This window comes from Ascaphus truei, chromosome 9 (genome assembly GCF_040206685.1).
Source record: "Ascaphus truei isolate aAscTru1 chromosome 9, aAscTru1.hap1, whole genome shotgun sequence".
Lineage (NCBI taxonomy): Eukaryota > Metazoa > Chordata > Amphibia > Anura > Ascaphidae > Ascaphus > Ascaphus truei.
In genome coordinates, this window is record NC_134491.1 from 25053401 (window position 1) to 25080363 (window position 26963).

Below are 26963 nucleotides of genomic sequence, written 5' to 3' on the forward strand. Positions count from 1 at the left end.
CAAACAGATAAAGATTTACACCACTTATAAAAAGTAGCAACAAGAGCCTACTGCACCACGTGTGAAGATTTTTATATTAATATTTTATTCACTCATCACTTGAGCACTTCATATTCACTTTAGCATATTAAAATGTAAATACAAATGTATTCGTTTGGTGTGCACCAAGGTAATGTGCTTTCTGTGGAGGATTTGCCGATTTCTTTTCAGTTAAACTCTCTAATTCGTAATAATATCTAAAAAAATAAAAAAGACACATTCATCTGAGTTATCCTGCTTCGTTATACACTTGCAGCTCCTGTCCTTTTCTGTTTTGCATCACACTTGTGTCACTTTACCTTGTGTATTGTTTCCACCTCCATTGTCTATTTTATTTATACACAGCATGGCTCCTGCTCTCCAGGTTAAAGTGTTCCACTTTCTGCAGTAATACTGCATGCTGCATGTCTTCTCTGAATCACTATTCATGAAACGGCTGTTATTTCTAGCATACATGTCGCTCTGCCACAGTTCACCCCCTTACACACAAGTCTAACTTCCTCCACCTCTAAACTGATCCCTAATAAAATATCCCATGCCACCACTTTAACGTTTACATAATATTAATGTAAAAGCATTGGGAACAATGGAGTACCATAACTTTTTATTTATAAAGCTAGAACGAACACACACACAAATATTTACACCTGGATTGAAAACTGGTTGAAAGATAATTCTGTTGTCTATCATAAATTTAACTTTTTCAGGTTGGGCTAAAGTTGTGAGTGGATCTGGACCTCAGGGATCGGTACTGGGACCCCTGCTTTTTAACTTGTTTATTAATGACCCTGAGGTTTGCATAGAGAGCAAAGTCTCCATCTTTGCTGCTAAATTGTGTAAGGTACAGTAGTAGAATCAGAGCAGGATGTAATTTCTCTCCAGAAGGACTTGGATAGACTTAAAACTTGGGCAGATAAATGGCAAATGAGGTTTAATACAGATAAAATGTAAGGTTATGCATTTGGGAAGCAAGAATAAAACAGGCAACTTACAAATAAAAGGAGGATAAATTAGGGGAATCCTTGATGGAGAAGGATTTAGGAGTGCTTGTAGACAGCAGGCATACCAATATTCCCAAAATCATGTAGTAGCTGCAAAGGCAAACAGGATCTTATCTTTCATTAAACGGGCAATGGATGGAAGGGAAGTACACATAATTACGGCCCTTTGTAAAGCATTAGTAAGACCACACCTTGAATATGGAGTACAATTTTGGGCACCACTGCTTAGAAAAGACATTATGAAACTAGAGAGAGTGCAGAGAAGAGCCACCAAATGAATTAAGGGAATGGATTATTTGATTTATGAGGAGAGGCTAGCTAAATTAGATTTGTTTACATTAGAAAAGAGGCATTTAAGAGGGGTTATAACTACTATATACAAATATATTCGTGACAGCACAAGGAGCTTTCAAAATAAATATTCATCCCAAGGGCAGTACAAAGGACACCGCAATCCCTTAAGGTTGGAGGAAAGGAGATTTCACCAGCAACAAAGGAAAGGGTTCTTTACAGTAAAGGCAGTTACAATGTGGAATTCATTACCCATTGAGACTGTGATGGCAGATACAATAGATTTGTTTAAAAAAAAGTTGGACATCTTTTTAGAAAGGTATACAGGGATATACCAAATAAGTAAACATGGGAAGGATGTTAATCCAGGAGTAATATTTTGTGTCCGGAAGGAATTTATTTCCCCCCCATATGAAATATTAGATGATATTTCACTGGGGTTTTTTGTTTGCCTTCCTCAGATCAATATACTGTGAACAAATATAGGATAAAATATCTGTCGTCTAAATTTAACACAGGTTGAACTTGATTGACGTATGTCTTTTTTCAAACTATGTAACTACCAAAACAGGGCTGCATGTGGTCTGTCCTGATGTACGATTTGCTATCCAAAAACACCAACATTCAGAAATCTAAAATGAGGCTGCTGACAATCTGGGATTTCACTTCTCAGAAAGCCATTGTATTTAAAAGTGATCCTGTTTTAAATATGAATAAATAGAGTGCACTTCAGAAAGCTAGGAATTGTACAATAAAAATATGCAATTCTGCCCCAAAAGTCAAGAACTTGCTGAAAAGGGGAATTTACACAGAATAGTCTCTTAGGAATACCACTAATTTGTTTCCCCTTGTCCATTTGTCTTTTAATTACATATGAAAAGAAAATAAATAAATTGACATATTTGAAACAATTAGCATGTGTGAAAAATGGAAGTAAAGTCAATTTCTTGAGCTCAAAGGCTACAAGCAATGTAGGATTCTGAATGACTGCAGGGTGATCCTGATTATGTGTCGTCAAGGTCAGCTGGGCCCTCTCCGTCGTTTGCCACCAGCACTTCTCTGTTCTCATATGTCCAGAACCCATTGAGATCAATTAGAATACTACACACAGTGTCACCTTGGCTGCTCTGGATCAGATCCTGAAGAGTAATCCACAAAGGATATTTTGGTTTAACCATGTCAAAAATTTCATCCTGGGATAAAAGGCAAATAATTTGTGAGACAAACATACCTCACAGTGCATCATCACACCAGAACAAAGCGAGTTAACGGCAATATGTTTTATGGCTTTTTAAAAATAATTGTTAAAAGATGTCTTGGTAATCTATAGTTAGCAAAGTCGTAGGAGTTCTTTACTTGTTTGAGTGGTTGAAGATGACCGAATAAAGATACAGCTCAACCCCGTTATAGGGCAATCCGCTACAACGCGTGCGAGCGTGGCTCCCGTTTTTAAAAAGCTTTTTTTTTTTTTTTTTAAGTTCTCGGATCATGCATAGTCTTAAATTATTTTCTGGATTTCTCTCCCCACTTCTGGAAGGAGTCAGCTGCAGTTTGATAATGTTTCTAAGCATTGTAAATGGGGACATGGGAGTTGATGTAGTTCCCTTACCTTTTTTGCTACAAAGTAAGACACGTTTCCAACATTGCTTAATAAATATAGCCCCTTACAGCCCACTGATTTGGGCACAGATCCACAAAAGGGTGCTCAGCTTTAGCATGCCTTTACTCCCATTCATTTGAATGAGTTGAGCACCCTTTTGTGAAACCTGTATTCCAGGTACCAGAAGGTGTCTTATAGAATAGGACCACTTACTACACAATAGCCCACTCAGAGTTGGCCATAAAGCTCAAGTTGTCATTTGCAGCTGGAAGTGTCTTGTAGAACAACAACTTAGTAGATATGGCCTTTTTAGAAATGTAATCATTTGTCTGCTTCAAGTCATCAATCTGCAAGATTTAACACACTCGGCCATCACTGCCATTAGATTACTTTAGATCCTTGTAAAACTGTACTTTTAAAGCAAAAAAATCAATGATCAGTGTATTTTCCTTTTCACATTACCTACAATCAGAGGAGCAAATGTTCAGAAGTGTAGCAAGTGCACAAAAAAAATATGGATACTGTTTTGTAAACACTCAATTGCTTCATAAACTTATTACTCACCTTCACATCCTGAAAGGAGACTGGCTCTTGGCCATGGATTTTCATTTGTTCCTGGATTGCCTGAGTCGGGTGGGAGACAATTTGTTCATGAAATGTTAGTGAATTACGCACGGTGTCATATTTACAAATGCTAGCCTCCATATAAGAAAAACAGAACAGAGGGGGAAGAGCAATAAAAGGAAGTTGGTAATGTTAGATAGAAGCCAAAAAGTTGAGTGAATGAGTCAAGCATTGCATGGATCACAGGAGGGAAGTTGGAAAGACTGGGGAGGGTGATGCCATGAGAAACCAGTGAAGGCATGTGGGGGGGAAAAAAACAAGACTGAAAAGCGAGATAAATCAATTAATTTATTGAATGCCCTTTTTGCAGTGTTATGGAGTTTAGATTGGGTTAAAGGATTTCCTTTTTGGCATTACGGTGTGTTGAGAATAACACATGGACCTAAAAACACTTGAGGGCTTATTTATTAGGGTCTGTTACAGTTAACGCACTCAATCCGATATTAACTTCCATTGACATGAACAGGTGATAGTGCCAGATCGGGTGTTAACCCATTTTGGACCTTAATGCTCATTTGCATGTTATTTCCCACAATACCTGGCTGCAGTGGAAGCTCTGTATGCCAAGAGGTAACTGTGAAAAGCAGGGTGGCAGACCTGTCTGAAACATGTGAATGTGCTCACAAGTGATATTTGTATTTGCTGTACCCTATACAGTGGAGTTTTTTTGTCACTTTTTTTTTACCCACCATAACTTATATAATGTGTGGTTGGGACCTTAATGAATAACATCCATGTCTAAAAATAAAAAAAGATATTCCATCATGATAAACACAGTTACACCACTTGTCAGATCGCTTCTCGGCCTTTTGGCTAAGATCAAGTGTAGGGTCTGTCCTGTGAAGGATGGCCCTATTTGCATCACTTGGTCCTCTGGTCATAGGCTGAGGAGGCGGATGCAAAGTAGCCCGGGCATTTTTAATCTTGCACCCCAGGCTTGGAACCCCTGGGGAGTATCACTTGCTGCACTGTGGATGGCTGTTTGGGCGGCGGCCTCCACTTAAGAGCACTTGGTCTGCACTGATGATTTTGCACCGTCCCCTATTTTTCCCGCACTTGGCCCCCCTTATTGCCTTCCGCTGAGGGGACAAGCCAACTATTTTTTCACCCGCCTGGCCTTGCAAAGGGCCGGGCGTGCACTCGTGCACATTTTTTTGTGTCGTCTGTCAGAGCACTTCCTGCACTGCATCACAGCGCACAGGAGCACTTGCACTATGAACTTTTTTTGTTTGTTGGTGTCGGGTTATAGTCACCCTTCTTTCTTCGGAGAGCGAGAAGACTAAGTGCTGGTCGGTGGTCACCCCTCCTTCGGGAAAAGACTACGGTGGGTTAGTAGGCGTACGCTGAAAACCCTAAAGACTTGGACCCTCCTGCGGCGCCTGCTGCACTAGGAGGGAACGAGAATGGACGTCGGACTCTTCGGAGGAAGACGTCATGGAACAGGACTTGCCTACTCTCCGGAGAAGACTGTCACATGTGGAGCGCACCTGGTCTCACTTGACCACGAGCACGGTTTTTGAGGTGGAATCACTTTTTCACCACCCGGGCTACAAAAAGAAAGACTTGTCAGATCGCTTCTCGGCCTTTTGGCTAAGATCAAGGCGATATGAATGCTCCTCTCGGCCTGCACAGCTATGACCAAATACAGTACCATCCTATCTGGGGCTTCAGTAGGAAAGGTCTGTGGCAAGCATTTGGCCCTCTAGCTCGTTGAGAGGTGGTGTCCAGGCCCGGGCCACAGAACCCCTGAGCCTTCGGGCTAAGGGGGATGGCATTCGAACAACCAGCCCTTCGGGGCTGGGGTGCACCCGCACAACCCTCGAAAGAGGGGCGATGACGCGAACTCCCTTGCGGGCCTCGGGCCAGAGGGAGGAAGAGACGGATGTCCTGAATCCTAACGGAGGAAGGCATCAATGTCCCTGGAGACCTAGGCTTTCTGGCTGAAATCTTCAGGGAACCCGTACCGAGGGCGGGTCTGACTTCGGTTGGACAGTCCAAGGGCATGCACCCGAACCACTTAAGTGGATCGGGATCTGATGAGCGAGAGGGGAGGGTCTCCCCCAACCCTCTCAAGAAAAAAAACAAAAAAACAAAACAAAAAAAAAATTGTCAAGTCGTATGCATGATAAATGCAGGAAATGAAGATCCCAAAACAGGAGAGTAAAATGAGTGACAACACATACTTTAAGGAATTTCTGGTAAATCCATACATATTGTGCAATTAAAGCAATGAAAACACTAGCCAACATCCGTTACAAGAAGCTCTCCCTACAGTTTGGGGTACTACTCTTCCAACTGCTTAAGCAACTAGGATATCCCTTCAGTGGTGTAGTGGCCTTTAACAGTAAACTCATGAAGACGTAAACTCATGAAGACGTACTCTGAAGAAGTAGTTGAAGGAAAAGACATTCAAGCAGCCTTTGTTCTCAATGTCCAGAAGCTTGAATATATACTGCAGGGCTGCTGGCTCCTTCCTATTCTCCAAAGCCAAAACAAAGTCAAGGTAAGTCTTGTAATCCTGAAACACAAAACAAGCACCAACATTTCACATACAGATTCAGCTTTTTTTGACTAGCCACAAGAACACAATCCCCGATTTAATGAGTCCACCAAATATATAGTAATTCTTAACTTAATTTCTATAGGAGTGCTGCTGGACTGACCTTTTATACAAATGCAACAGAATCCTATACCACTGTACATTCTTTTAGACCACTTTAGCTAATGCTACACAAGCCTGCAATTCTACCAACTTAACACTTTAATATGGTTGATGGGTTCTTTAGTTACACATTGTGGTCAAAAATGAGAAACTCGCTCATGTAACCCTTCAAACGGCAGACCCTGCATACATTTTAATCTTTCCCTTATCTTAAGTACTGAACTTCCCTACTTTTTCCTTCATTCATGTGAAGGAAAACTCTCAAACTTTAGAGGGACTGACCAAGATGATATTAATGGTACATGAAGAATGACAAATGCTAATAAGCATTCAATTGCCTCAGTAACCCTTATAGCTTCTATTTCTCCTGGAAAACAATCTTCCTCACTGCTGCTGTGTAAACAGGTGACCAAGAAAGGGGCAAATAGGAGAGGTTTGTGGATATCAGAAGGATTAGTAACGAATTTCAGTGCGCTGTGGCCTCACGTCGTATCATAACTTGAGATCACAAATCAAAGATGCAGCCTCATGTGCAACTCATGCCGCTCACAAAATCCAAATCTGTGTCACAAGGCCAATGTGGAAAGTAATTTGCATCATAAAATGGTCATTTCTACTAACAGGAGCAATTCATAAAAAATGCTTTATTAAGAGAGCGGCAATTCAACATACGTTGTAAAATAGGTTTTGCCTACTATCAATGTATTTTACTTCCTCAGACACATTCGATAACTCTTAAAGTAAAAATTATACTTATTTATGTCCGGCGAAAAACGAATGAGTGTATATGGTATCAAATGGTCGTGTGAAATTCATTTACTTTTAATCCATTTAGTCTATTAACTTGAATAGATCTGAAATTACCCATTCAAAACAAAGTCTTCTTTGTATGCTTGTTCTGTAAATGTTATGGTTATAAAAAAGATGGTAAAAATTAAATATATGAATAAGTGAAACATAAATGAATCAGCGTTCATTATAAAGGGACCTACAATAAATTATCTTTAAGTTTCTCAAATCCTTTGCTGCCAGAGGGGCTGGACTGAAAACCTATGTAATGTGCATCAGTTCCCTTTTTCCCCCCAAAAAATTGACAAATGAATTGGCCAATAATCGCACAATTTCTACTATGATTTTAAGATATATACGTAGCTCTAGCCCTTCAAAAAAGGCTTTGTTCTTGATATAGAATCATACCCCTATAAGATTAATGTTGGTTTCCGACAAAAAAAACACTCCAGAACAAAATAGAACATGCATAAACTACAAAAACAAAAAATATCTATAAGAGGCGTAGTTATACAGTTAATGTCCTTCTGTTGGCATTTATATAACCTGTAATGTAATTGCCATTTTTAATTGATACGATGTGCATTGGTAACTGCATGGAAAGGTATTATTGATATTCCATAATCATTCAAAAACCTCTTGCTATGCCACAATCTTTAACTTATTTATTTTACATCATGGAATCAAAGTCAGGGCCCTCCAGATTACCAGGTGCTAACTTTAATGTCTTCGTGTTATCCCAGATATTGTAAATCTAAAAAGATTAAAAATGAAATGCTCATCATTATAGAGTATGACAAAATACTAAGATTGCCCAAGCACTCTAATGCTTCAAATGAGTTAGAAAAGTACCACTAGAAGTTTATCAATCATGTATGCCTTACCATCTCTCCATCATATGTCAGGCATTCCTGGAAGACCCGATCTAAGAAGACACTTGTCAGGGTACCGGTACCATAGCGAGATAGTTCCTCCTTGCTCAGCATCCCGTTGTGATCCTTATCCAGATTCAGATACTGCCCTAAATGTCCATGAAGTGCAAAAAGATCAAGAAAGACAAGGGAAAACGTAATTTTTTTTTTATTTCCCAATACCAAGATTACAGAGTTAGTGGAAGACCCTCTTTACACATAAAAGGTATACTGTGGGACCTCGTTTGGACAAGGTCTCTCTACATGTGTACAGGCACTGTGGAACTCTAGGTAAAGTACATGTATATAATAGTTTGTCCCATTGGTGCAAATTCTTTTACTTGGAAAACACAACAATACGATCTTTGAAAAGCAGCAATCACTTGTGTACAGTATTAGAAGAATTTGTTTTTAATAATGTACATCTACTGCACATGTGGCAATCACATTAGTGCAAGAAAAAGGCTCCATGGACCGTAATGCTGTTCCTTCTCTACTTCAGAATAGGGAGAAAGAGCATTCAATGTATTGTTTGCTGTATCATTTTTATTGAATAATACATGTCCTAAAGTAGGTGCCAACTTCTCTACTTCATCATAAAACACAAGGTAATAGCTAACTGTGTCCTGGCCTGTGTGACTGGATTAATGTTTAATTTCAAGTGCTGTTTGTATTATTGTATTAAGTGTGGAGGTAAAACCAGAAGTGGAGTTAGATATACACACAAAATGGATGGAAGATACAGGAAAGAGCCTACACCCAAAAGAATCCCTTTTGCATTGCACTCAGAGGGTGAGTAAATAAGGGGACAACGTAATCCAGGGTACAAATAATCCCTTAAAGCCATTTTATTGAATAGTAGACCATATAAATGAAATACATTTTTATTAATATCAAATATGGGACACAGGCTGTGGTGAGTATATATATATATATATATAGTGTTTAAAATCTTGCTGGTGGTGCTGTACTGGGAATGGGGAGTACTCAGTATGTGATAAAGGCAAGTTTGCTCCACAATGGGCTAATACTCCCTGTGTATAAATATCCCTCCACAGATAGTAGCAGTTCAAGGATTGTTGGTATGGAATCACATAAGATGCACATTAGATAAATGTATCCATGTATGTAGTTGTTGTATCATTGACAATATTCATTGTTGAAAGAAAGTATTCGCAAATGGCAACAGTATCTTTTTCTATGGGGAAGGAATTAGGAGTGCTTGTACACAGCAGGCTAAGCAATAGGGCCCAACGTCATGTAGTAGCTGCAAAGGCAAACACGATATCTTGCATTAAACGGGTAATGGATGGAAAGGAAGTAAACATAATGATGCCCCTTTATAAAGCATTGTTAAGACCACACCTTGAATATGGAGTACAATTTCGGGCACCACTCCTTAGAAAAGACATTATGGAACTAGAGAAAGTGCAGAGAAGAGCCACCAAATTAATAAAGGGGTGAATAATCTGATTTATGAGGAGAGGCTAGCTAAATTAGATTTGTTTATATTAGAAAAGAGGCATCTAAGAGGGGATATGGTAACTACAGGTGCAACTGCTGTATCTGTGCCGCTGTCCGGGGAAAATCCGTGACCATCTCCGCTAGATAGTCCACAGCAGACTGTAATGGACAATCAGATTAACAGCAGGGGTGCCTCCATTTTAATGGGACTCACGCTGTGTGGGGTGCCGGAATCCCAGCAGCCATTTTGAAATTCTCTCGTGTCACGGCGCATGTAATCGGGAGATTTAAACAAAGCAGAGTTTTATCAGCACCCCATAACTGGGCCTGTAACTCGGGAAGCAGGGGGTCCCTGGACCTGAAAATCAATGCGATTAAGCTCCGTAGACCCCCTGCTACAATAATATGTTATTCAAATAAAAAAAGCTTAATTACCTTAGCGGCTAACCGCTAAGGCAATGAAAGGGTTAAGCCAGATTACCCGATTTATTAGGGGTAGAGGGGGTGTGTGAAGGGGTAGTTGCCTCAGGGTGGGTGGTTAGGCCTCTAGGGTGGGTAGTGGGAGGCATGAGCGGGAGGGGTGAGCGGGAGGGGTCAGCCCCTTTATTACCTTAGCGGTAGTAACCGCTTTTTTTCAGCCACATCAGGAATGTGTCTTTGGTCATGCTAGTGTCATCCAGCAAAAAGGAAAGATTGACTGCAAGTTCTCTCTTTCTAAAATGTACTATACAACAGAGAATTAACTCTATTTTATATTATGGAAGAGGAACAGATCTGTTTTGGTATTAAATCCCTCTCTCCTTTAAAACCCCCAAAATACATACCCTGTTCCAGGGGACTGACACTTGTACTACAGGATGTTTATCTCCAAAACTAGTAGTTCTCCTGCTAGCAAATGGAGAGTCCTCAAATTCTCCAATTATAGAAGAAAGTAATTGGACAACTTCTTCCTGGGTGATATAATTAATCATGTGGCCATCATCTTTCCCTATTAATGATTGGTTGCTGGCAGAAGCAAGCCAATGCTTATTTACCTGGCCCTCTCCCCCCTCGGGGATGGTTCAAATTCAGAGGAACTCCAGAACTAGGGGGGGGGGGGGGGGCGGGGGTCATGTGTAAGAGTGATGCAGTGCTTAACCACCTAACTTCTTCAGTGCCAGAGAGTCCATGAATGAAGAAGAAAAAAAAGAGCAGATTTGTAATTTGCACACTGTAGCATTTGCTAAAAGCGATCTATAGATTTATGTTCTTACAGTAGAAGAGAGGAGAAAGACTATTAAATGACCCACTGATAATTACCATAAACCCTCAGCGCAGATGGAGCAGAGAACCAGTTGGATTCCTGACTCTCTTTTGAAAGTTCTTCGTCCCGCAGCTGTAAGAACAGAGAAGCCGTGAAAATCTTTGAGCAAGGTGTTGGGTCAATGCCTGGCATACAATGGAGGCAGGTGAAGAGAAGAACATTTACCTCAAGTAAATCATCTAGAAAGCTGCAAGCCAAAATATCCTGTATTTTTATCTTTCCTAAAAACAGGCAAGAGAAAAAGTTACATTTCAAGGTGGTACTGTAACATATTTGATCTTGATCAAATAGCTCATTATTTCTCAACACTCCTCAGTGAGGCCACGTTTTTAGAGTAACCAACAAATGACGTATTCACAAATAAGTGCTCGTTATTTAATCGGGTATTTCTGAAATCTGGTCTGTCCTGAGGAGCGGGTTTGAGAAACACTAATGGCAAAGTTTATTTTTTTTTTAACATTTGTGAATACCTGTCCTAAGAGGATCGAGGAAGAAGAAGAACTTTCGGACAGCTGTGCAAACATAGAAGGAATAGAAGGACTTTTCCAATCCGTCCAGTTGTGGCAGAGTGGGTATAAGTTCAAGGATATAATTCTCTAAATCCTGACATTAAAAAAAAACAAGAACAGGGTCATAAAGTTTGAACAGACCAAAGACACATTCAGTTAGTCATATTGTGCGATCTCTAGCTCTGCTTTTCCCCTGTTGCTTAGTAACCTTTGCTCCAGTTCCTCCCCTTCCCTGTATCTTTTACTAGAAATGTACACCTGCCTGTTGTCAGCATGTCCTCTTCTCCCTCTCCTGGGTGGAAGAGTATCTCTTCCTGCTTCTGGGGAGTGCTTCCTGTTTTTCCCTGATTAGTGCCACAGCTTGTACTCTAAGCTCTGACAGTCTGTGGCTTGGCCTCACACCCTTGCTCTCCTAGGGATATACATTTTTTTTCCTCCCTAAACTCCTTTGTTTATTTTTTTTTAACGTTTTCCCTTTTCTGTTTGTGTAAATAAATATAATTAGAAATTCAAAGACGACTCCGTCATTGCATGAAAGAAGGGGGATGAGTTTAGCTGCCCATCAGGACAGAATATACTGTTCATTTCCCCCTTCCAACGGCACAGTAACTCTACACCACAGATTTGAGATTTTTCAGTAGATGGAGGGAATTATATGGACTATCGCCTCCTTTCCTTCCACAGTATAACAAATAAAAACAACCGAGAATGTAAAAATGTAAGACAGATTGGGGGACATGAATCAATGGTTGCAAACGTGCTTTATGAAATAAAATGGATGCTAAGAGCATTAGTTTTATGTTATATCCATAAGCATCAAGGTGTGAAGAGGAGTGGTTATAATAGCAGTTAGGTGGGGGGTAGGTGGTGGTGTGAGGCAACATTATGATAGGATGCATCAAAGTTTGCATTTGTTACAGCTGCGTTTTTTCCCCCCTCAATTTCCGACAAGCACCCTCTCCATCCACATTTAAGACCCACTTCAAAACACCTGCTTTAGGAAGCATACGAGTAGCTCCATGGCTGATAATGAACACCTCATACATTAACATTGGCCCCTTGCAGACGCACTTACCAGAACGCCCTCCTACTGTCTCTGTACGTTCTTCCTACCAATAAATTAGATTGTAAGCTCCTCAGAGCAGGGACTCCTTTTCCTAAATGTTACTTTTATGTTACTTTTATGTCTGAAGCACTTCTCCCCTTTCTGTGTTATTTATATTATTTTTTATATGATTGTCACGTGTATAACTGCTGTGAAGCGCTATGTACATTAATGGCGCTATATAAAGACATACAATACAATATTCAAATGAGAATTATAAAACAAGTGTCATGGGTACTTTCTGCCTGTAACTGTTGAACTGTAAGGGGCAATTATAGAGATAGAAGGGGCCACTGGACATACATGCAAACTCCTATCAAAGGTAACCAGTATAGTCAAATAGAGACATGTTCCCAACACTGTACCCCTTCCATAACCTATTGAGAGCTTATCATGTTTCATGTCTTTCAAACATCAGTGCTGACTATTATGCAGTGAATTAAAGCAGAGACCACACGGTCTATTCAGACGTTGTACATACCGATTCCCTGAGGTAACCTTGCCCAGCCACATCATACAAGCTAAGACCTATCCTTGTCTGGTGCAGCCACACTGTAACATAGAAATCTGGATGTTAGTATGTTCTCCCTACTGCTGATCAGCTCTTTGGCAGGTAGAGGTTTCACACCAATTCTTTTTTTCTTCCCTAACAAATATAGATCACTTGATTCTCCCAGAATATGGACACCCTCCCTCACTGTAATCTCCAGTTCTGCTCTCATTTGCTGCCATAGGACCTATAATATCTGGAAGGATAACACGATCATTCTCGTTATCAACATACTTGCCGCCAATGATGTGCATGGCCTCCATATTTATTACTAAAGCAAAGAGTGGGAGAACCTTCCACAAGGAATCTCCCAGCAAAAACAAACAAAAAAGTTCACAATATTTCTCAGACTCATGGAAACTACTGTAATAATTAGCAGTGATAGTGTAAACTCCAATATTTTCCACTTGTAGTACAAACTCACCTTTTCTCATGACATAGTTGAAAAACTGCATAATGGATATCCTCCCTTTAGGGTCATTGTGAATCAGTTTACTAAAGACCTTAGAGGTGAAAAATTGCCTGGAGAGGGGATGGGGAAAGGAAGAGGGGAAGAGAAGGGGGGGGGGGGGGGAAGGGAGGGGGGACAATAAATATCATGAAGGCAAAGTCACATGGGGTTGCTGGTTAACATCATAAATTCAGCTCCAGAGCCAGCTAAGACAAGTAATACGGTTAACAGGTTAAAGAATTTAAAAAAAAATTGTAAACTTTTATTTTTAATGTTTTCACAGTAACTAGTTTGAGAGTTTTTTCAGATATTTTCATGATAAAGACTGTTTGTGGGACCTATTTTCACAAAGAAAGGACTTTACATCAGCTCTATTGAACAAAGCTGCAGAACATTACTGCAAGTTCACTGTTGTAGCCTTTTAGAGCAGTAGAATACAGGAAAAGTATTTTTGCCAACAATGGCTGGACTCACTTGCATTTCGGTCCAGCTTTTTCAACGACAGTCTGGAAGTTTGTATAGTTGATCATGGCTTCTTCTCCGATCATGGGAGGCGATTGATGCTTGTCCAGAAGAAACCACAGGTTCTTAGGAAGAAAAAAGCAAAAGGGATGGATTTAGTGATAGTAAAGATAAATATAACACTGTATGAACTTACGCCAAAGTTGAGATCTTCGAAATGCTGAGGAAATAATGGGCACAGAATAATACCCAGAGTACATACAACCATTAAGATTAAAAAGGAACCCTGACCTTATTTTTACTCTTGCTTTCATCTTTGAATATACCGCTAATTATTTTAAATGTGTTTTGTATTAGAAGCATGGATGAAATGTGCAGTCTCACTTTGTACTAACTGAGGAAGAAGGGGGTGTTCCCTGATTACTATATAATTTGCTTCATCACAATTATATAGTAATCTGATGCATGCACACACTCTTCAGATCAAAGAACCAGGTTGGAGATTGATTCAATACTTAAGCGGGCACTCCTATAATAAGAGTGACAACAATGTATCCGTTCATTCTGAACTCAGAACACTGGTGAGGAACCGCATCGTACTTGAATTGAAGTCCCAATTAATCACAGTCAATGATTACAATTCAACTTGGTGACAAGCTGTTCAACATGTACAGATAATGCTTTAACTTTGATTCAAGTTAATGCATTAATGACAGCCTGCTTTTCACCATTCTGAATAGAGGTCTATGTTAGAACAAAGAATCTGTTAAATGAATATCATCCTTAAAAAGCACTCAAGCACACGGGCCATGTGAAGACTTATGCAAAACATTATTAGAAGGGCAATGAAGAGGAAACTACATTCTTTTATCCACTTCTTTACGTTCTATGAGAATTAATCTGTAGTGTGGCACAAATCCCCCCCCCCCCCCCCCCCACAGATCTCTTATAACACGTAACATTTATTACATATGGTGAAAAAGGCTAAAGCAGGCGTACTCCCAAAAAGCAAACTACAGTACTACTAGAATTACCCTACCAATGGGGTCCCGTGGAACCACCGCTGATCCCTCATCACAAGGCTTAAGTGAAACTGTATCCACCTGGGAAGTCTAGGTGACAAGAGGGCACTGTCTGTGCTAGCCAAACAGGAAGAGGATCACCGCAAATCACTAAACTCCCCTCACTGATATCTCAATAGGTGACCAAACAACTAGACTCAACAAAGAAGCCACATTTCTGGTAAGAGTTCCCTCACCTGGAGCTCCTCGTTGTCCAGCAGTTCTCTGCTTTTTCTCTGCAGAAACACGGCACGTGATTCTTCACGCAGTTTCTGCTGCAATACCTCATCCTCTGCTGGCAGCTGGGTTTCGGAGAAAACAACCGTTAATAGTCACCTTAATGCAAGAAGCATTCCTGAGTATTCCAGGAATCTGATAAGGGAGTGCTCACAATAAAAGGAAGGAGATGCCAAGTTTCCTATTCTAAATTAAAACAAAACATCAAAATATGTAGCACTGCATGGTTTTCTTTTTTTTCCCCCCCTTTTTAACAGGATTGAAGCAGGGTGTTTCCAAAGCAGAACCATCTTAATTTCAGCTTCGGGCACCACCTGCTTCCAGAGATACTTAACTCCGTTTGGGGTGCCAGTAGCTCTGCAGCCAGGAAGCATGTTGGCCTAACAAAATGGCGACGTAAATGTCCCGCATCAAGCAGGTAAATAGGAAGCCTTGACATCATCCGTTGCGGCTTCCTACCGGCCTGCGTGACCTGAGATTTAAATTCCACAGAGATTCTGGCACCCTCTACGGAAGTAAGTTTCTCTGGAAGAAGGGGGTCCCCTGTTCAAATGAAAGCAGATCAGCTCCGGAGACCCCACGCTTCAATACTATACAGTAATAAAAAAAATGTAATAAAAACTTGTGCAGCGCTACAACGTACGTCTTGCTGCCTTAAGAGATTCCATATTAAAGCTGTGCAGAATATTAATAACAGCTGTTTTGATAAATTAGTGTATCCATGATAAGCCGCCGAGGTGTGTGTACAAGATACTCATTTCCGCTTTATATACTCAAAAATTATCATTCTAATTATCTAAACTCATATGGTTATAGTTAGGGTTTTACATAAAAATATGCACTCCCACGTCAAAAGTTTAAATTATCAGGGCCACAACAATAAATAATAAATTAGCCACATGGTGAAATTAATCCCTTTACTAGAAATCCTATAAATTAGAGTGTTAGCTTGTTAAATAAAAAAGGAAGCTTTAAAAGTTTCAAATACATATAGGATTTTAACAAAGTGCTAGAAGAGGTTATGCTCTGAAGCTGGAGAGTGGCAGGCCGAAATGTGAGGACATACAGTACTTCACGGAAAGGGTAGTGGAAATGTTTAATATCTTATAGCAGACGCGGTAAGGGATAACACAGTAAGGGCATAAAAAGTGCTTGGGATAGATCTAAAAAGTTGTCCTAAATAGGAAAGTAAAGGATGAAATAGGAAAATGGGCAGACGAGGTGGGCCAAGTGGTTCCCATCTGCCATCAAATGCTATGTTTCTAGTAGACCTGCTCCTCACCATTCCAAAACATATCTGCTCATTTCATCCCAGGACATAGGTCCATATTCACTCAAGGGAGCCAAGCTTTAGCACGTCCCAATGCGGTTGTGCTAAAATTTAGCAACTCTTTAGTTGATATGGATCGTAGTGTTTTCTATGCTCAATCTCTGTTCTGTGAGAAACATATTACAATTAAGATCCGATCCATTGCTAAAACGGAATACATTTGATGGAAACCATAGTCCCATGATGTGCTAAGGCTAGAAGAGTCAAGCATAGAAAACACAGATGCGTTTTCTTGTGACATTGTGTCCATTTGTAGCTCACCCTGTAATAGAATCGAGGGATGTTCTGCGAATTAGCTTCCTTCCGGCCTCCTTTCCACTCTGTATAGAACTTTGTGAAGAGAACCATTTCTTCGTCCATCTCCTGCTCACTTCTTCTGGCTGAGGTACACAGAAGTACTTTGTTATGAATGGAATCTTGGGGACTGGAATTGTACTCAAGCAAAGGGCTTCTAGGAACTGAAGCACCCAATGTAAAAAAAAAAAAAGTTTCATTCCTCTCATAACCTTATTTTGGCCCTACTTGGAACTGCGCCCTTAAAAGCAAACACAATCTTTAAGCTTGATTGACATACCCCATGATTTTCAATGCAGCAGCAATCCCAAAATGATCTGCGATTGAGTGCCGAGTTATATAGCAGGTTTTTTTTTAGTTTTTTTTTAAATACAGTTTAAGAGGACATTCAAAAATAGTTTTTGTATTATCTTTTATTTGTATGGCACCAACAATCTATAGCACAATACAAAGTGGGAGGAAGGGCCATAACATACAAAATAGTACATGTCTTAGACAGGTCTGCAACCCTGCTTTTCACCATTATCTCTTAGCATACAGCGCTTCCACTGCAGCCAGGGATTCTGAGAAATGACATGATGAGCAGTGGCACCTTTTGCTTATCCATTTTAACATGGAGCCCTATAACCTTATGCCAGCTTTTCACCACAGCCTGGGTTAAAGAATTGCATAGCCTGTAAACCTACTAACAGGCAGCTGTTTCAACCTTTTGGGTTTCATCAGTGTGAAGATGGTTATAGGTGTCCATGTTAAAATGGATAACAAGGAAAAAGTTAAACTATGTGATCATTTGCATGTCATTTTCCAGAATCCCTGCCTGCATTCATTGCATGCCAAGAGAATGGTGAAAGGCAGGGTTGCAGACCTGCCATTCATGTGAATGTGCTCACAAGTTATACTTTTTTTGCTATACGATGGAGGGTTTTTGTCCCTTTTTATACCTACCATAACTTACATTTAAGTAAGATGACACAATAGGAAAGATGACATCATAGGAAAAAAGGGCCCTATATACTGTATTTCTCCACAACTGAAAATGGTTAAAAAAGGTTTCAAAAGGGTAATGCAATCAGAAAGCTATTGCAAAGTTAAAAAAAAAAAAAAACATATACATATATCCTATCCCTCTAGAATCTGGGTACTGCACAGTTCATGATACATTATATTTTATTTGCTTAAGCTGAAATTAATGCATTGTTAACTGCACATTATCCAACTTCCCACGACATTAAATCAGGGCCTACATCACCCAAGGGCAAAAATGTCAGCCTACGAAAACATTAAGGGGCATATGAATCAAGTGTTGAAAACCAGAGCATTGCTCCAAAAACGAAATTGAGACACGGTATTAACCCTTTGGGTGGCAGCAGGGCCACAGCAACAGAATTCTACGCGATTGTGGTGTCACTTAATCCGGAAACAAGAGAAGGAATCCTGTTCCATTCCCCCCGAGTGTCAAATCAAGTGCTGTGCTCATCTCCCCTGGAAAACAATCATGGGGCCCCTTTGTGTGCCAGACCCCATGAGATAGTGGCTAAGTCCTGGGTAACCCAAAGGGTTAAGGTGCTTAGGGACAATTTAGCTCCACATCCATCAGCGAGTGTTTTTGGGAAGATCATAATTTTATGTGATGCATCACAAACTGCACTACTGTATTAGTGAGTCAGTTTCCCCATTTGTCAAAAAGATCTGCCAGGTGTAAGATGGTGTTAGCCTCTGCTCCTAAATAATCCGTGCCAAATGCAAGAAGCCCAATTAATAAACATAACACATATTCCGCTTTGGCAAATTCTTGTCCCACTATTTGAGTAAATTGCCACTTTTAATATACATCCCTTAAATCTACCAATGTAGAGACCCATTTCCCAATGTGTAATAACGGTTTTGTTTTTTGAACACACTGACCATTACAATCTCGCTGCAGTTTCTCTCTCAAGCTCCTTTTCCAGTCCATCTATATTGATGTTGCCAACTTTTCTACAAATGAAAAAAATATATTTAATACACTTCCAAGCCCATCAGAAACCTATTTTTTCACATAATAAAGCTGCATAAAGTCTTAATTGAAACATTCTTCCTGATTAGTTTGGTATCTGTAGCTGCAGATTGGTTCTCACACACTCAGAATCTACCTGAAAGGGCTCATTTGCTACAAATAGTAATATACTTATTTACCATCTACATTGTATAAGAATAGTCAAGGTTATCAGTCCTACTGCTATTCAGCCAGTGTAGCTTCCACATACACTATTTGCAGTCTGTGAGCTAGCCGCATATTTTATCAGTTAACCTCTCTTTATTTGTTTTTACAAATTTGAGCGACATTTATTTATATTATGATGTATTAAAGTTGATTTTAAAACTAGTTAGGTCGATTCTACAAATACCCTATACATCAAGGTATTTCATCCTATTAGCCATTGCTATATCTCAGGACATAGGTTCTACTTGCATCATGAGTGATACTAACCGGTACAATCAATAGCACAGCATCTAACTGTATACCGGCTCATTTGGGTCTAATTAGGAGTGCACCTTACCAAAGAACATTTCTCATTCTCTCCCCCTCCCATTTCCCTTCATTATTCTGCCTTGCAAACTGTTGTGGATTTACTTTTTGCAGAAAGTGCACACAAAAAATAAAAAAATGGTTGTTTATTTTCTTTTTGCTCAAAGAAATGCTTTCCTCTAATGTGTTTTCCCTTTGTGTGCAACACTTAGTTTAGAAGATCACAATAGATAATGATTGAATAAGTAAAATATAGGGGAGGGAGGGGGCATGAAACTTGCTCAAAACAGTAAAAAAACATTCCTCCTTACCAATTTGATGCCGGCAAAAGGCTTTTTCGCCTCCTAAGTAACACAGTTTGCACGCCACCGTAAGAGGGGTCTATTTTTGAATTTCCTTAAATCATGCAGACTACTTATAGAAAGGCCTTCTTACCTATTGTACCAGCATATGACAATATTGGATTATTTGCTGTACGCTTTGTCACATTGATTATACTGCACTACATGATATGTAAATACATACATTATTTACCTTGTAATAGTTAACTCCTGCTTCTGTCGCTCCAAAGGAAAGCAAGCTTAAATTCTTTAAATACTATTTGTTAATTGTATTTTAAGTATCAAATCCCCTCCATCATCTCTATATCTGTCCCTACAATATCTTCTGCAAACAGCCAATTTGATTCCTTCACTGTGTTCTCACAGCACCTGGTTACTAAGATACAGCACATACCCTATCCGGTTTCCTCCTAAACGTCGCGTATCTCGAGCGTCACTTCCTGGTACTTTACTAGGATACGTCAAATACTTGTGACTCTAACCCCGGTACATCAGGTAAGCGCCAGGTTTCTGTCCAATTTGGATAGAGGATTTGAAAATTAGAAACGAGGTTTGAAACGCAGGCAGTTGTACGGATTGGTTGTTATATGTCCCGGAAGTGATTGGTGTTTGTCAGAGACACATGGTTATGTGGGTGGAGAATCATAAATGAAGTGGATTTCAGAGATCGCAAACAGGGATCGTAGTACAGTATGTAGAAAGCAAAGGCTAATAATGATTGTTATTGCTGTATCTAACCTAAATTGGGCAAGTGCACCAGGATAGCCAGGGAATTGCAATAAAGAGGGATCTTTAAAGTAATATATTTCTGTAATAACACATACTTATCAGCTTTTTATTGTATTCATTCTTCTAATTGCCTGCATTCTCAAGAAGATAATCACAGGGAAGAAAAGTGTATAATAGACTTACCATGTTATCTCTTCAGGCTTGCTGTAGGACTTTACATTGCCAGTCATTTGTGAGAAAAGCATGCATGTGCCAGGGTGCTCTTCCCTTAATGTGTCTTATAAATCAAGTAGCAGTTAATAAAACTCCTCGGTATAAATCGATAAGCACATCATGTAGTATAGCCAGAGTACATAAAGAGACTCCTGTCTCAAGAGGATCAAAACCAACCACAAATGAGCAAAAGGTGAGAAGTTCAGCTCCTTATTCATTCCCTATTTTTTCTGCTGGAGCAGCTAAGAAAAGGTCCGAAATTATGCAATACAAAATAGAAAATCCCCCTGAGATGGGATCTATACATTTGAAAAGGCTGCAAAAAATGGTCCCCTCTGTGCCTCTGGGAGCCAAGGAATGGAGCAAGTTGAAAGAAGAATATAGCAGAACCAATGGGTTTGAAGAGTCTATTATGGGGCAAATGATTGCAATGAACAGTGACATTAATGTCGCTAAATCGCTGTTGGCTTTTGCAGCAAAGGAAGAATGTGGCATCAGTTACAAGTTGCTTCTGAAGTACTTGAACATATGTGTCCGACAGAATCGGGTTACGGAGATATATGATGTTTATGATATAATGAAAGGCAGATTTAAATCCTTTGATACTGGAGCTTATAGCCTTTTCATTAAAGGTTTCAGCCAATCTGAAAACTGGAGAGAATCGATAACTTTGTTGGAAACCATCAAGAAAACAATTACTCCTTCCCAAAAAAACTATCGAGATTGTATTCAGGGGGCTGTGCAACACAGGGAAGGGGACGTTGCTTGGAGACTGTATAAAGAGATACTGCAGAGTGACCTGACACCCTGTGAAGAGACCCTCCAGTCTCTATTCAATGCTGACAGGGAACTGCAGGATGAGACCTTCAAGAATGAGCTCATCTGTGTCTTGGGTTACTTGAGAGACCATCAGATTTACCCTGGGGAATCTCTCATGCAAAGTATAAAGTCCTGGTTTGAAAGGTAATGTTATTGTCAAGACCCCTGTAATTGAGACTTTCTGAAACGTTATGCTCCTAGTGCCATAGTTCTGCTAATGTATACATTGTAGAAGTTAAGGATGAGGAGTGAGAACTGCGCCGTTTTCTTAAAAGGTTACATCTTTATTATGGTATAGTAGTCCGACCTTCTCAAGGTGATAGCCATGAGAGAGAATTTGAGGTATAATCCCTGGTAGCTGAGCTTTAAACAACAGACAAAATACAGCAGCCAAATGACATCGCACACTTCCCAAGTCTTGGCTCATCATCTTTACATATTAACTTTAAAACAACTATTTAAAAATACCTAAAGGTGCCTGATTTTGGTCAGATAAGTCAGCAACTATACTTAAACATGTCACTGCCATTAGTACAGTTTGGTGCTAGGAGGGACTGACCCCCCTTATACATGTCACTGCCATTAGTGCTGTTTGGTCATAGAAAGGACTTGCATTAGTACTCTTTGATCTGAAGATGGAATTGCCTCTTAAACAGGTCACTTGCATTAGTACCATTTCTTCCTAGAAGGTTCTGCTTCTTTTTAAAGATCAGTTCCACTGTCCTGGTTTTTAATCTCGTGCAAGTGCTTTCTTAACATGTTAATACAGGCCCTTCTAGGACTGCATTGGACTAAATTGGGGAATATATCAAATATCAAATAATTTAGCAATTATCACCTTTGCTGCCAAGTGCTGCCCTTTGGCATTGACGAGGTTAAAATGTAGTAACAGTGTTTGACTGCAAAATAGTACAATTTAAAGGAGACGTGTTTATAAAAAAAATACAAAATTTATATACAAGAGACGTTCCAGAATTTTGGGAAATCGGTATAGCCGCCATCCAAGCCTCACTTCCACAAGCCTATGGGAAGCCACCATGTCATCAGCATGATACCGTTGCTTCCTAATGGATAACCTCAGCGGCCCCCTTTTTTTTATTTTACTGGCGCTTAAAAAGTTAAACATCTCTGGCATTAAGTGGTCCCTGGAGTTAAAGCCGCACCCCCCCCTTAACTAGATCTTTTCTTTAACCACTGGCTGTGTGTAGTGTTTTGTCAGAATAAAGTCTTCTTGGAGTTCAAGTTTTCCATTTAGACTTACTTTATTTTTCTTTCAGTATTCCCAAAGAACATTGGAGAGGGCAACTTAGCGGAGTCTCTGGGAGGTAAGTGTTCATGAGTAGGGAGCATGAATCAGAAATGGGCACACTGAAATGTAATTACGCTGACACCAAGGGTGGAAATGTCACATTTCGTCAATGTACCAAGGTGGACTATGTGAGCTTTGGTCTATGTGCGTAAGCGGTATTGCGAGTAGAGCAGTTATAGGAGGCAACACTATAGTGGGGTGTGTTCACGTTTGTGTCAGTAATTGCTTCATCAATTAAATCTGATTTGAGGTGAATACACCTTCAGATGGTTTGAGGTGAAGTTAACACCTCTACTGCCCAAATATTAGTCAGATATTAAAAATTCTGTAAATATTCATACCATTGCTATGGCACACATTACTACTAGAGACAATCTTGTAATGCGTAGAGTAGTAAATTGATACTTAACACCCGTAACTGGCGGCAGTACAGGAGCCAGCTACTCTACCTACATACTGCACTGTTATTGTCGTTTGTTTGGTTTGTTCAAATAAAATCTTCATCTTGTGTATTTAAGAAAAAAATGAATCTAAATTTGTCGTATATAATGGTGTGTGTGTTTTATATATATATTTACTAGCTGAGAGACCCGGCGTTGCCCGGGATGTAATGTTCCCGTTCCTCTCTCTCCTCCCCCCTCTCTCTGTTTGTCCCCCATTCACATCAATCCAGTCCCCCCCCTCCCTCCCTCCTTTACAGCTTCATGTAGCGTGTGTGCGTCAGTCACTGTGTGTTTGCTCGCGCGTCAGTGAGTCTGAGGCAGAAACACAAACACACACAGACTGACTGACGCACACACAGTCAGTGTGTGCCTCAGTCAGTGTGTGCGTGCGTCAGTCAGGCTTTGTGTGCGCGTCAGTCAGTGTGTGCGTGCGTGCGGCAGTCAGTCAGTGTGTGCGCGCGGGGCGTCAAAGGCAGGGGGGGGCGTCAAAGGCAGGGGGGGCGTCAAAGGGAGGGGGGGGGGCGTCAAAGGGAGGGGGGGGGGCGTCAAAGGGAGGGGGGGGGGCGTCAAAGGGAGGGGGGGGGGCGTCAAAGGGAGGGGGGGGGCGTCAAAGGGAGGGGGGGGGGGCGTCAAAGGGAGGGGGGGGGGCGTCAAAGGGAGGGGGGGGCGTCAAAGGGAGAGGGGGGGGCGTCAAAGGGAGAGGGGGGGGCGTCAAAGGGAGAGGGGGGGGCGTCAAAGGGAGAGGGGGGGGCGTCAAAGGGAGAGGGGGGGGCGTCAAAGGGAGAGGGGGGGGCGTCAAAGGGAGAGGGGGGGGGCGTCAAAGGGAGAGGGGGGGGGCGTCAAAGGGAGAGGGGGGGGGCGTCAAAGGGAGAGGGGGGGGCGTCAAAGGGAGAGGGGGGGGCGTCAAAGGGAGAGGGGGGGGGCGTCAAAGGGAGGGGGGGGCGCCTCAAAGGCATGGATTCCTCCCCCTGCATTTCCTGCAGTGGACAGGAGGGGGGGGGCAGTGGACAGGAGGGGGGGGGGGCAGTGGACAGGAGGGGGGGGGGCAGTGGACAGGAGGGGGGGGGGCAGTGGACAGGAGGGGGGGGGGCAGTGGACAGGAGGGGGGGGCAGTGGACAGGAGGGAGGGGGCAGTGGACAGGAGGGAGGGGGCAGTGGACAGGAGGGAGGGGGCAGTGGACAGGAGGGAGGGGGCAGTGGACAGGAGGGGGGGGCAGTGGACAGGAGGGGGGGGCAGTGGACAGGAGGGAGGGGGCAGTGGACAGGAGGGGGGGGCAGTGGACAGGAGGGGGGGGGCAGTGGACAGGAGGGGGGGGGCAGTGGACAGGAGGGGGGGGGGCAGTGGACAGGAGGGGGGGGGCAGTGGACAGGAGGGGGGGGCAGTGGACAGGAGGGGGGGGCAGTGGACAGGAGGGGGGGCAGTGGACAGGAGGGAGGGGGCAGTGGACAGGAGGGAGGGGGCAGTGGACAGGAGGGGGGGGCAGTGGACAGGAGGGGGGGGCAGTGGACAGGAGGGAGGGGGCAGTGGACAGGAGGGGGGGGCAGTGGACAGGAGGGGGGGGGCAGTGGACAGGAGGGGGGGGGGCAGTGGACAGGAGGGGGGGGGCAGTGGACAGGAGGGGGGGGCAGTGGACAGGAGGGGGGGGCAGTGGACAGGAGGGGGGGGCAGTGGACAGGAGGGGGGGGGGGGCAGTGGACAGGAGGGAGGGGGCAGTGGACAGGAGGGGGGGGCAGTGGACAGGAGGGGGGGGCAGTGGACAGGAGGGGGGGGCAGTGGACAGGAGGGGGGGGCAGTGGACAGGAGGGGGGGGGGGCAGTGGACAGGAGGGAGGGGGCAGTGGACAGGAGGGGGGGGGCAGTGGACAGGAGGGGGGGGGCAGTGGACAGGAGGGGGGGGCAGTGGACAGGAGGGGGGGGCAGTGGACAGGAGGGGGGGCAGTGGACAGGAGGGGGGGGGCAGTGGACAGGAGGGAGGGGGCAGTGGACAGGAGGGGGGGGGCAGTGGACAGGAGGGGGGGGCAGTGGACAGGAGGGGGGGCAGTGGACAGGAGGGGGGGCAGTGGACAGGAGGGGGGGGCAGTGGACAGGAGGGGGGGGCAGTGGACAGGAGGGAGGGGGCAGTGGACAGGAGGGAGGGGGCAGTGGACAGGAGGGGGGGGGGCAGTGGACAGGAGGGGGGGGCAGTGGACAGGAGGGGGGGCAGTGGACAGGAGGGGGGGGGCAGTGGACAGGAGGGGGGGCAGTGGACAGGAGGGGGGGGCAGTGGACAGGAGGGGGGACAGGAGGGGGGACGCAGTGGACAGGAGGGGGGGGCAGTGGACAGGAGGGGGGACAGGAGGGGGGACGCAGTGGACAGGAGGGGGGGGCAGTGGACAGGAGGGGGGGGCAGTGGATAGGAGGGGGGGGCAGTGGACAGTGACACACACACACACACACACACACACACACACCTCAGTTGATGCGCCCTTTCTCAGTTCCGTTTGGCGCCGGAGGTGGGGAGCGACACCTACCTGTACTTCCGGGCGCCGCCACCGTCTGACTCGGCGCCGCGAGGGAGGAAGGGGGTCCGCCATCTTACGCGCCGCGTGGCAGCTGCGGGAAGCGAGGTGATTTGGAGCGGGGAGGCGGGAAGCGAGGTGATTTGGAGCGGGGAGGGGTGATTTGGAGCGGGGAGAGGTGATTTGGAGCGGGGAGAGGTGATGCCGCTGGGGAGGGGGAAGAGGTGATGCCGCTGGGGAGGGGGAAGAGGTGATGCCGCTGGGGAGGGGGAAGAGGTGATGCCGCTGGGGAGGGGGAAGAGGTGATGCCGCTGGGGAGGGGGAAGAGGTGATGCCGCTGGGGAGGGGGAAAAGGTGATTTGGAGAGGGGAGAGAGGTGTGTGTGTGTGTGTGTGTGTGTGTGTGTGTGTGTGTTTATTTTTTTGGACCTTTGGCCCGTCACTCCGCCTCAGGCCAATGAGAGGTGTGGGGGGCGGGCCAAGGGGGTGGTGTGAGTGTGTGAGGCCAATGAGAGGTGTGCGGGGGCGGGCGGGCCAAGGGACCAATGAGATTGCCGCTAGGGACACCGGACATCCAGCAGGCCGGCATGCATGCAGGCAGGCAGGCAGGCAAACATACAGTGCTTTCACTAATATAGTATAAGATTTATAATCTCTTTTTCATACGGCTACTGTGTAAGCTATTAATACAGTAGCCATCTCGCTCATATGCAGACAGCTACTGTGTTAATAGCTTATAATAGTAAACAGGCATTACTGGCCAATAATGCCCTGGCTAGATTAAAGGCCTAAGGCGAGGGCATTATTGGCCAGTAACGCCCTGTTATTATTGGACTATTACTGAAAAACTGTCTAATAAACATAGATGAGAAAAGGCAGAGAGTTCGAGTTCTTGGTCGGCAATCACACTGTGCATCTTCCATTCTTCTAGTGGCCACTGCCAGGTGTGTAGACAGCAGTTGGAATCCATTCACCTGAGTCCCGAGGAGTACAGTGCTCTGAAGGATGTCATCCTGCACAGTGTGATCGAAGGACGGGATACCTTCCGTAAAACCACGCCACAGGTGAGTAACTCTAGTTAACTAACAGCTTCAGTACCATGACACAAACACCAATTCATGTAGGACAAATTCCAAGGCCCAGTTCTCCTTTTGCTTAATACTGTGTGTTATTGGGCTCAGTGCATTTGCAGATATTTCAATGGAGTCATGAGCTGGGACAGTCTGATAGTATTTTTCAGCGTTTTGTCTCTGTCAGCTTACTATGCCGGGTCGTAGGCTATGATAAGTTTCAGGGGACTGACAGAATTTTTCACGCTGTAAGTGAAATCGTAGCGTAGATGTTTCTTCTAATGTATTGCCAGCAGCACATCAAAGGGTTCTTTACAGTAAGTGCTGGCAACTTGTGGCATTTACTAGCT

The 26963-nt window shown here is 43.2% G+C and overlaps 2 protein-coding genes across 3 annotated transcripts in view; one reads left to right on the forward strand and one right to left on the reverse strand.

The window, feature by feature from the left end:
- Positions 1-64: 64 nt before the first annotated feature.
- PPP2R3C (protein phosphatase 2 regulatory subunit B''gamma) lies at positions 65-19999 on the reverse strand. 2 transcript variants are annotated; one of them, XM_075613890.1, is made up of 14 exons: positions 19928-19999; positions 18589-18660; positions 16651-16769; positions 15020-15124; positions 13774-13886; positions 13273-13370; positions 12780-12850; positions 11155-11287; positions 10850-10905; positions 10681-10756; positions 7891-8027; positions 5936-6073; positions 3496-3555; positions 65-2524 (listed from the first exon to the last, which is right to left on the reverse strand). In XM_075613890.1, exons 2-14 carry the CDS (start codon positions 18635-18637, stop codon positions 2336-2338), a joined length of 1344 nt encoding a protein of 447 aa, XP_075470005.1. In that variant the 5' UTR covers positions 18638-18660; positions 19928-19999; the 3' UTR covers positions 65-2335. The 2 variants fall into 2 exon arrangements, with proteins under 2 accessions (XP_075470005.1, XP_075470004.1); XM_075613889.1 differs by lacking the exon at positions 19928-19999 and adding an exon at positions 19727-19921.
- Positions 20000-20083: 84 nt separating this feature from the next.
- The window catches only part of PRORP (protein only RNase P catalytic subunit), a 50261-nt gene continuing 43381 nt past the window's right edge, over positions 20084-26963 (forward strand). Inside the window, exons 1-3 of the mRNA XM_075613884.1 lie at positions 20084-21438; positions 22572-22619; positions 26475-26607. Coding sequence (XP_075469999.1) covers positions 20447-21438; positions 22572-22619; positions 26475-26607 — 1173 coding nt within the window. The 5' untranslated portion in view covers positions 20084-20446. The remainder of the gene's footprint in view (positions 21439-22571; positions 22620-26474; positions 26608-26963) is intronic.